This window comes from Lonchura striata, chromosome 7 (genome assembly GCF_050655825.1).
Source record: "Lonchura striata isolate lonStrDom1 chromosome 7, ASM5065582v1, whole genome shotgun sequence".
Classification (NCBI taxonomy): domain Eukaryota; kingdom Metazoa; phylum Chordata; class Aves; order Passeriformes; family Estrildidae; genus Lonchura; species Lonchura striata.
In genome coordinates, this window is record NC_140709.1 from 36704757 (window position 1) to 36717384 (window position 12628).

Here is a 12628-nt window from a genome sequence, read left to right on the forward strand (position 1 = left end):
AAGGTGTGGGGATGGTCCACCAGCACTGAGCAACCCTGGGATCACGGATCCATGGGGGGACAGCTCATGGAGCACAGCATGGCTGGGAAGGACCTTGAACACCACATCACTGCAAGCCCTGGCGCAGGTGTCCAGTGCTGCCAAGCACAGAGGCTCCTGAGGCACAGGGCAGCTGGTGACCCCTCAGCCACAGGTGGCTGTGGGTGACAGTGACAGAGTGACTCCTCCAGCACAGCCACACAGCCCCCAGAGCTAACCCTGAACCCTGCCAGGGCCAGGTTTAGGAGAGAAAAAGCCCTTCTCCTAATTCCAGTACAACACCAGCATCCCAAAGCCACAGCCCCAGCTCTGTTTGATGCTCTCCATGATTGTAAAACTTGATCCAAGAGGGTCAAAGCCAGAACTCCCTCACTTTGCCTTTTTAATTGTAAGAAAAAATGACAAAAACCTGGTGTGTTTCTGAGATTCCATCTGTGGACAAAATTTTGGACACAACTCTTTCAGCTCCTCGCTCTTTAACTTTGCCTTGTCCACAGATAAAACCAACCCCTTTGCTCAGATCCACCCCAGTAAAGCCAAACCCTCCAGAGGAAACAAGGATTAAACTGCAAACAAACTTGTGGCTTTGCCCTGCTGATGAGACTCTAAAAAAGCCAGAAATTCAAATTATTGCTCAGGAGATAAGCAGTTCTGCCTGTGACTGGGTCTTTTAAGGAATGGCTGAGGTGGCTGTATAGGAATGAATATTCCTAATACTGAATATTCATTCAATCCATGTAGAAATTTTAAAAAAACAAGGAAAACTGAAATTTCCCTAATTTCAGAAGCTTCTTTTGCTTGCTTAAAATAAATTAAATCCTTTTATTTGCCTGGTTACAACTGAGCTGTACAGCTCTACACGAGAGCAAACTGATGGCTGCAACTAGCAAAGCCTCCCCACCGTGCTCTGCAATCACTTGGGAGAGAGGAAAAAAAAAATAAATGCAATTTTAGATCTATTTTCCAGAAGACTGAATTAAGAATTTTTAGCCTGGCATTAGCCTATTCCCCAATTAAATGCCTAATAAATGACAGGTAGATTAAACAATCCTACAGAGATTATTTTGGGCCATAAATGCTCAGTTGCAGCGAGTAAATTGGTGAAACTTAGAAGGCTGAGCATTTTCTTAAAGACTTCTTTCTACTCTTGGCAAACATGTATGTTTTATATATATTATTATACGTGCTATGTATAAATTTATATATGTTAAGTACATATATTTATATTATAAATATATTTATACATCTATTGATATATTTAATATTCCATATATATCATGTGTATATTTCTATATAGGTTATGTATATATGGTTTCATATACATTTCATATACATTACATATACATTCATACAATACATTACATATTTTATATATATAAGATACAAATGTTATCCACTGCTCCTCAGGCTAACCAGCTTCCTGAAAATTTCAGTCTTTGCTTCTCCATGGTCATTTACTGTGTCAAAGGGATTAGGAATCTGGGGATGAAATCAGCGTGGGGAGAGCATGAAATTGAAAATGCAGCAACAATTGTTCCAGGCAAAACATCATCTCTTCCCCCTCATCCTCTTCCTCGCTCCTGAAATGGTTTATGGATCGAGGGAAAAACCCAAATGCCCCTAGAATTGGTTTCTGAACTTGCTTAATGCTTTTTGAAAGCAGCAGGAAGAGGGGTAAGCACAGTCCTGGCTTTTTCCTTCTGGTTGAGGTGTTTTAAATGAAGTTGAATGTGGAATCGAGCTGTTTGTAGAATTATGGCTAGAATTATTATGGTGGAATTATTGGAACAGGGGAAGAAATTCTCAGACACAATGCAACTTCTGGCATAATCAGGAAAACTTCTTTGCAGTAAATTCAGAGGGAAACTCCTGTGGATAAAATTTTTAATTTCACTAATTGCTGTTCCTGTGTAATAAGGAACCAGACGGAGCCTTCCCATTTTTCCTCTCTTAGCTGGGTTGGCACCTGGATCAGGAGGATTGAGAGAGGCAAACAGGGCTTCAGCTCATGTGAAACGTTAGGGAACAACAAATCCTGGTCCAAAAAAACCCTCTGAATTTTACAGCCATTTGTTTTTGTAACTATGAACAGCGGAGGCTGGGAATGTTCTGAGGAGTTCAGGACTTTGGGAACGACATGCCCTGCATTTTTCCCATTAAACTGACTCCACTTCTGCCTGATCTGTGAGATCTGGGATTGCCCACACACTCGGGGGGTGAGTTCAGATGTGGGATGTGGAACTGACTCTGGCACAGCCACAGCTATCACAGGGTGCAGGAGCTCCAGGCTCCCAAAAAACTCCCCAGATCCTTCTGATCATCCCCTCCCCTCCTACAAAAACAGGGCACCCCAACCTGGAGCTGGGGCAGGCAGTGATTTCAGCCCCAGGTCAGGAGGGTAACAAGTGACTTAAAGAGGGAAAACCTCATTTTTAAATCTTCTTCTCACTTCTGATACATCTCAATGGCATTAAGGACCATCCAGATGATAATCAGGAGGTCAGCAGAGCTTGGGCACCCCAAGACTGGGAAAATAGTATTTGGAGAGAGGATGAAAATCACTGATGTGAGTTCCCACCTCTTTCTTGAATGGAGCAAACGACTCTGAAACAGGTTTTCAGTGTGGGGATGAGAGGTTTCACTGGGATTTATTTATTCGCTCATTTCTCTTGCTTAGAAGGACAATTATCTCACTTATTTTCATTTCTCAAAGCCACACATTGGCTTTTCCTGAAATAGAACAATAAAAAATGAGGAGCACATTGCTTATTTAAATTTGCTCCTTTTACAAAGTAAAAGTGTATTTTTCCCCTACAAATAGACAGGCATGTGAAGAGTTAAGGCTTAGGGGAAAAAAAAAAAAAAGAAAAAGTCTATCAGTATCTTTGCTTAGCTCAAAGGATTTCCACTGATTCCTCTCCAGACTTCAAAGCCTCACAGTTTGGCATTCGGACTGGTTTGAATTAAAGCTCAGTTCTCCACTGCGAGTTTCCAAGTTCATGGTGAAAATGCCTCCTGCTTCTGGAGTTCATTATGGCCAATTTTCTTATCTTTTCTTCATCTTCGGTTTGATCCCCAGCAAATGCAACGTGGCATTCGACGGGGTGGAATAACAAGGTGCTGCCTTGAAGGCATGTATTGTCTCAAGGGGCTAAAGCAAGAAAAGAGGGGGGAAAAAATAGGATATATGACCCAATCCCTTCACTTTCTAACTCTCGGGGGACTATAAATTGCAAACTTCAAAGCGTTATTTTACATGAAAATCAATAGAAAGATTCGGGGGGTGGGGGGGAAAATGTTTTTCAAAGGAGCTGGTTAAGATTTAAAAAGGTCACTTGATAATGTACTATCATGGCCAAACTTGGCATAGGATGAAAAAAAAGCTTCTCGTTTAACTTATGGTTAAACTGAAGGTGTGCAGGCTCTGGGAGAAGCATCTCTCAGCTCCCCCAGAACTCCCCAAAATAAGGGCTGTGACCCACTCCAAAGGCTGCTCCCTAAATAACTGCAGTGCCCAGGCAAGCAGGCCCCAGGAATGGCTGGCAAAGGCCTCACTGTGCAGTCCTGAGCCTTTTCCAGGAGCCTGGACACTCCATGAATATTGAATGTCCCCAGCTCCGGGTGCTCTGGCTAACAAAGTGCTGCCTTCTTGAGCCAGAAGTGACACAAATGGCAGTGATTTGGCATAATTTTAAATCATGTGTGTCCTCTGGGGACTTTATGATGGCAGAATGAAGAGGGGGGAAAACGTGCTTTTTGCTCAGCCTAACGGATATAACAGGGAAGAGCAGAAAATAATGCTCCCAGATTTAATGCCGTTCCACGAAGGCAGAAATTCACACCCCGTCTTCTGGCAAGTGTGTGTCTGCCTGAATTTAGGCCACCAGAGGTGCACTAAACCTAGTGTGAGGACAGAAAAGCACTTCAGATTGTTAAAGGAGAGGCCAGGTGGACCCCTGGTACAGGCGAGCCAGGAATGGGACAGGACAGTGTCTAAGAAAAATCATGGAATAGTTTGGGTGGGAAGGAGACTTAAAGTTCATCCAGTACCACCCCTGCCATGGCAGGGACACCTTCCACGACCCCAGATTGCAGCCCCAGTGTCCAGCCTGGCCTTGGACATGTCCAGGGATCCAGGAGCAGCCACAGCTGCTCTGGGCACCCTGTGCCAGGGCTTCTCTTGGATGAATAGTATCAAAATTTTAAAGCTTATCAAAAGCAAAATCACAGAGGATGGCACAAGGAAAAAGAAACCCAGCTGAGGTGAAAAATATATTTTTGAGAGGGAAAATTCCATAGTACCTGAAGGCAGTTAAATATTCCGTGTCTCCCATGGGCGGATCCAGACCACCAGTAAATGCCATGTTAACATTGAAACCAACTCCTGCTCCTGTGCCAACCTGGAAAAGGGAAATGGGACTCTTAATTAGCAAATTCTGGCAACACATCTTTGCTGTTTTGATATTCTCCCAGTCAAATTTGGATTTGGATTCCGTAGTGAGGTCGATTAGTCTCTTGTCCCTGAAACAAGAGGGAAAATAAAGCTCCTCCGTGCTCAGATCTTTATGGGAGCTGAGGACTGGTGGTGTTTGACTGCTGCTCACCCAAAAAAACCACCCCATCATCGACTGCACTCTCTTGATTCTTCTGCATCAGAGTGTGCTGCATGTAATATCTTTCTATAATTCATTTTAAGCTTGATTCAGGAGCATATTTTATATTTTACTACAGTTGCAACTGGAGGAAAAAGTTATTTTAATCAGAGTGAGGTCCCCCTCTGCTGGAGAAAAATAGGATCCACAGAGAAGGGATTTTGACTGGTTGAGGTACACGTGGGTGGGAGATGCAAATATATCCCTCTCCTTGCTTGTACTGCAAATGTCCCCATTTGCCCTGCCTGTAACTACCTGAGAGAGGGGAAAACAGAAAAATAAACCAGGGGTTTCCAGCATTTTTTTTTTCCAATAAAGTCTTTGCATATGGAAAAAAAAAATTAAAAGTGAAAAATCAATGTGTTGCACAGCAGCTGGATAAAACTGCATGGCTTTTATTGCACATTATTCCTCGTACTGGTGCAAATATTTTTACTAGAAAAACACAGGGGGGGGTTATTTATCCATCACTGGCTTAAATCAAACTTGTTTTGTATCCTTTCTTTTATTTGGTCTAAAATGACATCTAAAAATTACTCTTTTTGTAAACCAGCTTACTAAAAAGCAGGAATTAAGCCTGATATAAAGGGTTACTGTTCATTCACTACAAAAGGGTGATGTAGCAGCATCACTTCCCATTTGAGTTTCTTCAGAGGTTGAAATGGAAACACTGATGTTTTCTCAAGCAGAAAACGTAAAATTGACAGGGGAAGAAGTTTTCAGATGTCAGCAGGAGAGTCTCGGAGCTCTCTAAATATTCCATAAAATTTCCCTTTGCTAAATCACTCTGAAGGACCATATTTCCTGCCATGTCAGAGGGAAAGGAAGGGTGTATCCATCCAGAGCTCAGCTCTCAGCTCCACTGGCCCAGTCCTCCTGCTGCAGGCTCTGAGGACACTACCAGGAAAGGGGGATTTGCTCCAGCAGCATCATGACTGGCCCTCAAATCCCACAAATTTGGGGTGGAGATGGAGCCTTGGTGGTGGTGAGCGATGCCTGGACAGGACCAGGAAAAAGAATGGAAGGTGGAGAAGGGGAGGTGGAGAAGGGGAGATGGAGAAGGGGAGGTGGAGAAGGGGAGGTGGAGAAGGGGAGGTGGAGAAGGGGAGGTGATTTCCATGGCTGTGCCAGGAAAACCAAGTGTGGGTGGTGCAGCCATGGACAATCTGTTCCTTCAGCATCTAAGAAACATTTCTTCTGCTGATAAACGGGAAAGCCTGACCAGGACACGGAGTGCTGGGACAGCTGGCAGAGGGCTCCTCTGGAACAGGGGCTGCAGAGCTTAAGTGCAGTGACTCATTTGCTGCCGTCCCACCAGCCCCAGCCAGGACACCGTGCCCACAGCTGTTGGATCACATGGACTTGGAGTGTCCTTAGATGGGAACACAAAACCCTGAGGAGCTCTGACAAGGAGCTCCTGTGACTCCAGGACTCTGGGATCCATGTGCTCACCTCATCCGGTGCGCCACTGCCTGGGAAGAAGTTGCCATCATCGTAGCGATGGAGTGAGATATAAAGGACATTGGGATCGTTGTAGAAGGCCTGCTGAGTACCATTCCCATGGTGGACATCCTGCAGGGACAGGGATCACACCAGGGAGGTTAATCCTTCAGTAAAAACACGGATTAAAGGCATCAGTTTGGGATTTGGAGGGCTTTTCCTTGCTGTTGAACTTTGTTTTCTCCAACCTGGCTGAAGCAGTTTATCAGGAATGGGAATAAGCTGTTTTGCACACCTAGTTTGAGATGACACTCCTTGTTTAACACATGGGATAAACACAATCCCAAATGTCTATCAAACTGAGGACTCATTTCTGGATGGAAGAAGTGGTTTCGTACCAGTCTTGGCAGATGGAGATACTGGGATATTTGTTGCCCCAGACCTGCATCTTCAGTCAGTCTGTGGGGTGAACACTGACATAAATTGTATCTGTTGGATCCAAGTTAAACAACACAACCCACGAGAGCTCCCCTACTGAGGGAGTTGTGCAGTGCACAAACACAGCCTATGACAGGACAGGTATTTCAAATGCCCCTCCCTGACATGAAAAACAGTTGGAAGTGAGGAAAAAAACATCCATCCAGTAAGTCCAAAAGACAAACAAATGCATTTTAACTTGTGGGTTTAACCCATAGTTTATTTGTGGCAACAGAACCAAAACTTTTGGCTGATCCCAAGTCACTCAAATGCCTCCCTAGCCACAGAAAATCTATTAAAAAATAAAAATCTTAACATTGCCACAGCAGAATCCCAAAGAAGCCCTTTCTTTTTTTGAAAATTCTGGTCCCTTTAACATTTTTTTTTCTCTGATTAGAAGACTTGTATTCAATTAAAACCCCAAATTTTGGCTTGCAGACAACAGGCAGGAAGTTTTTCATTGACTTACAGAGCTTGCTCTTGCAAGAAGAAACCACAGAGAATAATTTCCACCTGCTCTCCCAATGGGAAAGAAGGGACATTTACTCACCCAGTCCACAATGAGGATTTTGCTCACATTGAGCCTTTGCTGGAGCAGCTTGGCTGCAATTGCCACGGAGTTAAAATAGCAGAAACCCCTGAGACAAGAGGAAAAAAAGAGGTGTTAATTACAGCTTCCCGTGGTGCCACTGCATCCATCACCTAGACAGAACACAGGGGGAAGGAGTTCCTTCTGCTCTCACTCTGCTTTCCTCTCTGGAAACATGGAAAGGCTTGTGTGGGGAGAGACCTTGAAGTTCCATGGGCAGGGACATCTTCCACCAGATCTATTTTCCATTGCAAGTGCTGCATTCCAGCAGCAGGCTCTAGGGAAACAGGCAATGTCCCACACTTGCCCAAACCTAGTGCAGATCCTTGCTAGGAAACACTCCCCTGAAAGCACTAAGCAGGATCTTATCCTGCTCCAGAGAATCTGGGGAGCTTTGAACACCACACATCTCACCTAGCAACAAACAGAAATTCCACTGTGATAACCTAACAGAATTCCTTCAGAATTTCCAGCTGTGGATCCCCCATCAAAGGAGCCCTGGCTGAAGTCAGTGAACCCCATACTCACATGGGTGTGCTCTCCTCCGCGTGGTGACCCGGGGGCCGAACAACAGCAAATCCATTCTGCACACAAAAAACAAGGAAAGGAAAAGCTCAGAGAGACAAGGATGGACACAGAGGTTGCAGCCGGAAGCCTTAAACCTGCTTGGGAACTCTGGAGCTGCTTTTGATGGATTCCTCACAAGGTCATAGCAGTGGACGATGCTTTCCCTCACTGCAGAGGGGAAAAAGGTCCTGGAGCTGCTACATGGCAGAGCCCTGCACAGAGCACAGCTAAGGGCTGTCTCCATACCTTCAGTTCTCCCGTGGCCACTTTGAACACCAGCTCGATGACACAGCCCACGGCCAGGCGAGCAGCTCCCGATGAGTGCACCTCATTCCAAATGGTGTCACTGTCGACCTGATGGGGACACACAGGAACCAGGTTAGGAGCAAGGAGGGCAGCCAGGAATCAAGAGACCCCTACCTTATAAAGGTACCACTCACACGGGGTGACAGAATAAGGGGAATGAATTTAAACTGAAAGGGAGGGGGTTTCTTTCAGATACTGGGAAGGAATTGTTCCCTGGGAGGGTGGGGAGGACCTGGCACAGGGTGCCCAGAGCAGCTGTGGCTGCCCCTGGATCCCTGGCAGTGTCCAAGGCCAGGCTGGAGCAACCTGGGCTAGTGGAAGGGGATGGACTGGAATGGTCTTTAAGGTCCTTTCCAACCCAAACCATTCTGTGATTCTGTGACTATGTGACCATGGAATCAGCATTTCTTTTTAATTGCCGCTGATTCAAGATGAAATAAAAAGGTTTATGAAATAATTCAATGATTCTTTAGAATAAAAAAATCCACAATAAAGAGGGATGTTTAGTATTGGGCATTTAAAAGGCGACTGCCTGGGAATGATAGCAGCTTCCCTGGGGAGCCATGAGCTCAGCCACTCAAATGACACACCTTCAGCATCCCATGCTGACCACACAGATTTGCTTCAACACTAAATATTACACAGATCACCATATTTCCCCCCCTGAAAATGTGGAAACAGGCCACAGGCAACGCAAGGCACCCTGCAGGCATGCCCGTGTTGCTGTTGTTCCAGATTGTGTCACCGGATAATGGGATATTCCTCACCAGGAAGGACCACCAGTTATTTTTCACATATTACTCTGCCCGGAGTGTATTTATGGAAACAATGGCAAAAAGCAGAGATGGGAAGAAAGAGATCATTTGCTGTGCCTGGCTCACTGAGCAGTGAGGAGACACAAGTGGCCCCAGAAAGGACTGATCCACCTCCTTGCCAGCCATGCTGAAGCTATCACTGGAAGTGATTCCAGCTCTGTCATCATAGATGGTTTCTGGTAGCATCCACCCCTTTGGAAGGATGCTCTGGAAGCCACAACAAACTAGGGAAGCACTTGGAGAACACCTAAAAGCCTCTGAGGAATGTCACTGCATTGTGGGAGAGCCCTGCAGTAACTGTTTGTGGCCTCAGGGCTCCTCTGGAGGAGGAGTTTGGGCAGTAACATGGGAACAGCAGCAAGATGGAGTTTGAGTTATACACAACAGCTCCAAGAATCCTGTATCAGGACTGCACACATGCAGATGATGCGATGGACCTCACCAGGTCTCTCCAAAAGCCCCTAAAGAGGTGGGAAGAAGCCCAAGCTGCTGCTTCTCCCCACTGACTAGTGCACTGGTGCTCTGTGAGGGTTCATCTTTGGCCTCCTGTCACTGGACCTAGCCCATCTCTGGGCACATTTAACCCATCTTCGAGCAAATCTAACCCATTTTTCTTGGTCTTTGGAATAAAATATCTCAGGACACCAGCAGGCAAGAGCTTCCCCTCCTGCCTGGACACAGCAAGTTCAGGGCTCCTTCCATGGGCCCTCTTCATTCCCTGTGAGGCACCAGAGGAATGGAAATACAAAATACCCAAATTCATGTGTCCTGAGGGGCCTACAGACCCTCACATGGCTGTTGGGGACAGTTTTTCCCATAAAACAGACAGGATTCTTCAGTGCCAGACCCAAGCACTGCCACGTCCAGGCCCCAGCAGAAATCAGGCTCCTGCCAGGAACATTGCAGGAACAATGTCCAAAATTAAACCAAAGGAGTTTTTCTTTTCTCATAACAAAAATTACAATTTCTTTACAATTATTTCCTTCCTTTAAGGAAAACCTGAGGTCTTTTTATTAATATCCACAATGAGGCTCCTACTCATAATGCAAATTCCTCCTACTCACACTGTAAACTTTCCTATCCACTAATGTGAAGCTATCTCAGAATTAAATGAGCACCTCACAGAAGATTTCATTATTCTACTGAACAAAAATACAATAAAATTCTACTGAAAAAATACACAGGTAAGAAATCAAACACCAGGACAGGTAGACACAGGTTGTACCAAAGCTCCAGACCCTGCAAAGTGAAGGAGTTCTGCTCTTCCCTCACAGAGGAAGACACCCCACCGTGTCTCCTCCTGCTCTCAATTAAGTAATTCTCACATTCTGCTCCTCTGACTCCCTAATTAGTTCCTTCTCATTTCCATTCCACAAAAGTCCTTTCTGTGCTCTCTGCTCTGCAAGAACTTTGCTTGCACAGTTACAATTGTTGATATGCTCTAATCAAAGCTCTTGCACCCAAAAATAGAATCACCTACTCTGGAAAAGATCAACACAAACACCTCTGGAGCTTTTAGAACGTGAGCAGAAAAATGATGCAGGTCTTCAGACATTTTTAGAATGTGCGAAGCAAAACACTACACAGTAAAGGAAACAAATTCATCAGCTACCCTAAAACCAAGCCTTTGAGTGTTTTAAAGAATCTGGATGGAAGTATGCTGGGATGATCTTGCATACTTTCAAAGCTTAAACTCCTTTCTCCCAAAATCTTCTTCTAATTGTCCTGGATTAGGGAAGGCCATGACGCGTGGAAGTCGGACGTTGAAAAAGGGGTGTGAGCTGCAGAGAAGTGAAGCTAAGCAAAATTCCAAGTGATCAGCAGAAATAAATGAGTCATGTTTCACTCAGAGCTCACACACTTAGATTTCAGTGCTTCTGTGTTTTCTTTCTTCCTCTCCTGCTAGGACCAGAAGGCTGCAGAAGGGAGGAGGCTTGTCAGGCACGGGACGGCTTTTTGGGATAAACCAACAAGGAAAAAGTGCTTCCAAGCACCTGGGAATGAATTCACACTTTCTCTCCTTGATTTCAATTCACCAAGACTGAGTTTTTAAATTAAAGAGTTTGAAAGGTGTTATGAGATGAAGGGATTTGCTCTGAACTGTTTTCCTGCTGCTTCACTCCCAGAGCTCCAGGAATGTTTGGGCAGCGCTCTCAGGAATGCCCAGGGTGGGACAGTTGGGGTGTCTGTGCAGGGCCAGGGGTTGGATCAATAATCCTGTGGGTGCTTTCAACTCTGGATATCCTATGATTTACTCTCTTGCCTGTCCTTCATTTCACTCATTGGTGAACAGAGCTGATGGCTGCCCAAGCTCCATCCTCTATCCCGAGGTAAGATGGCTCTCCAGGGCCTTCTCCCCCCAGAACTGCCCTGCACCCCGCTCCAGACCCATCCTTCCTTTTCATTTACACAACATCCCCAAAGGAAGAGAGCCACACTTGGCTTGCAGGAAAAAAGCCTGGTCTCAAAGCTTTCCAGCCCATAATTTCACACAACAGCCTCAAGCTCCTGAATTCCAATCATCACCCATCATTCTGCTTTATCCTGCTCCAGTATAAATCCAAAGGAGGACCTGTGCCACATTATTCTACTGATTTTTGATTTTTTTTTCCTTTCCTTTTGACTTTATGACATCATGTTTGCCCTCTGAAAAATATCTAGCAAACAATGGGGAATGGCTTCCCACTGAGAGAAGACAGGGTGAGGTGGGATATTGGGATGGAATTGTTCCCTGTGAGGGTGGGGAGGTCCTGGCACAGGTTTTGCTGATAGGATTGTTAAAACACTGCACCAGAGTCAGCAAATATTTAATATTAAGGAGACAACCAAGCAGCAAGCACCATCTTTACTGGGAGCATATCAGGAATACCAGCACCGAGGCGCTTCCTGCCTTGATTTGGGATTTAATGCAAGACTTCTGGGCCCGTGCTGGGCTCAGACACTGTCTCTACTTGTTACCATTCAGTCTTAATTTGCAAATGATAATTTTTTTTGCTTTGAATGGCATGCCTGACTGCAGGGCAGAGTAAATCCAAACCTTTTAAGCTCTGGCCAAAAATTTGCCATGAATTAGGCAACTGTAGCATATTTACAATACAAAATAAAATATCTCCACGAGTGGCGGTATGAATAAACGGCGATTATTCTTTTTTTTTTTTTCTTCTGACGGGATAATTTTCAAAGCAGTGATTTTGCAAAGACTCAGGAAGAAAACAATTTTGTTTCATTTCCATAACAGAATCCAGACCTTGAAAATTCAACCTCATGAGCTACAATTATGCAGCAGAACTACCACTGTGAATTTTCAAACACAATGCCTTTTATTGTCTCTTCTCATTCTTTTCCCCTTCCTGTTCTCCACAATTTTCTGTCCTGTCACCCTCCACAGAAATTCTGGAGCAGAAAGTCTGACTTGAAAGGGAAAGGCTTTCAGGCTTCAAAGGAAAACAAGAAAACCTTCAAAACAAGGTGTCTGGGGTTTTTTTTGTCTTTATGGGAACAAACAGTAGCAAAAAGCCGGCTTATATGGAAATTTGACAGCTGAAAAGTAACGCTCAGCTTTTCCACGAGGGATGGAGGGGTATTTTAGTCACCTCCTGGAGAATCCTCCTGGATTGTCCTGGAGCCAAATGCTGTTTCATTCCAGGGCAGAGAAACAGTGAACTTACTATTCACAGGAAAATGTACATTCCCAAATACTGTCCTATTTCATGGCCATGCTTCCCACCTGCTGTGGGAGGCGG

The 12628-nt window shown here is 44.9% G+C and overlaps 1 protein-coding gene across 16 annotated transcripts in view; it reads right to left on the reverse strand.

Annotated features, from left to right (window-relative positions):
* The window catches only part of HDAC4 (histone deacetylase 4), a 177542-nt gene that overhangs the window by 14289 nt on the left and 150625 nt on the right, over nt 1-12628 (reverse strand). For all 16 annotated transcript variants that reach the window (XM_085584662.1, XM_021539610.3, XM_085584663.1 and 13 more), the window contains 5 exons: nt 8011-8118; nt 7726-7781; nt 7159-7246; nt 6144-6263; nt 4342-4439 (listed from right to left, as the gene is read on the reverse strand). In XM_085584662.1, the coding sequence (XP_085440788.1) occupies nt 4342-4439; nt 6144-6263; nt 7159-7246; nt 7726-7781; nt 8011-8118 (470 nt within the window). The remainder of the gene's footprint in view (nt 1-4341; nt 4440-6143; nt 6264-7158; nt 7247-7725; nt 7782-8010; nt 8119-12628) is intronic.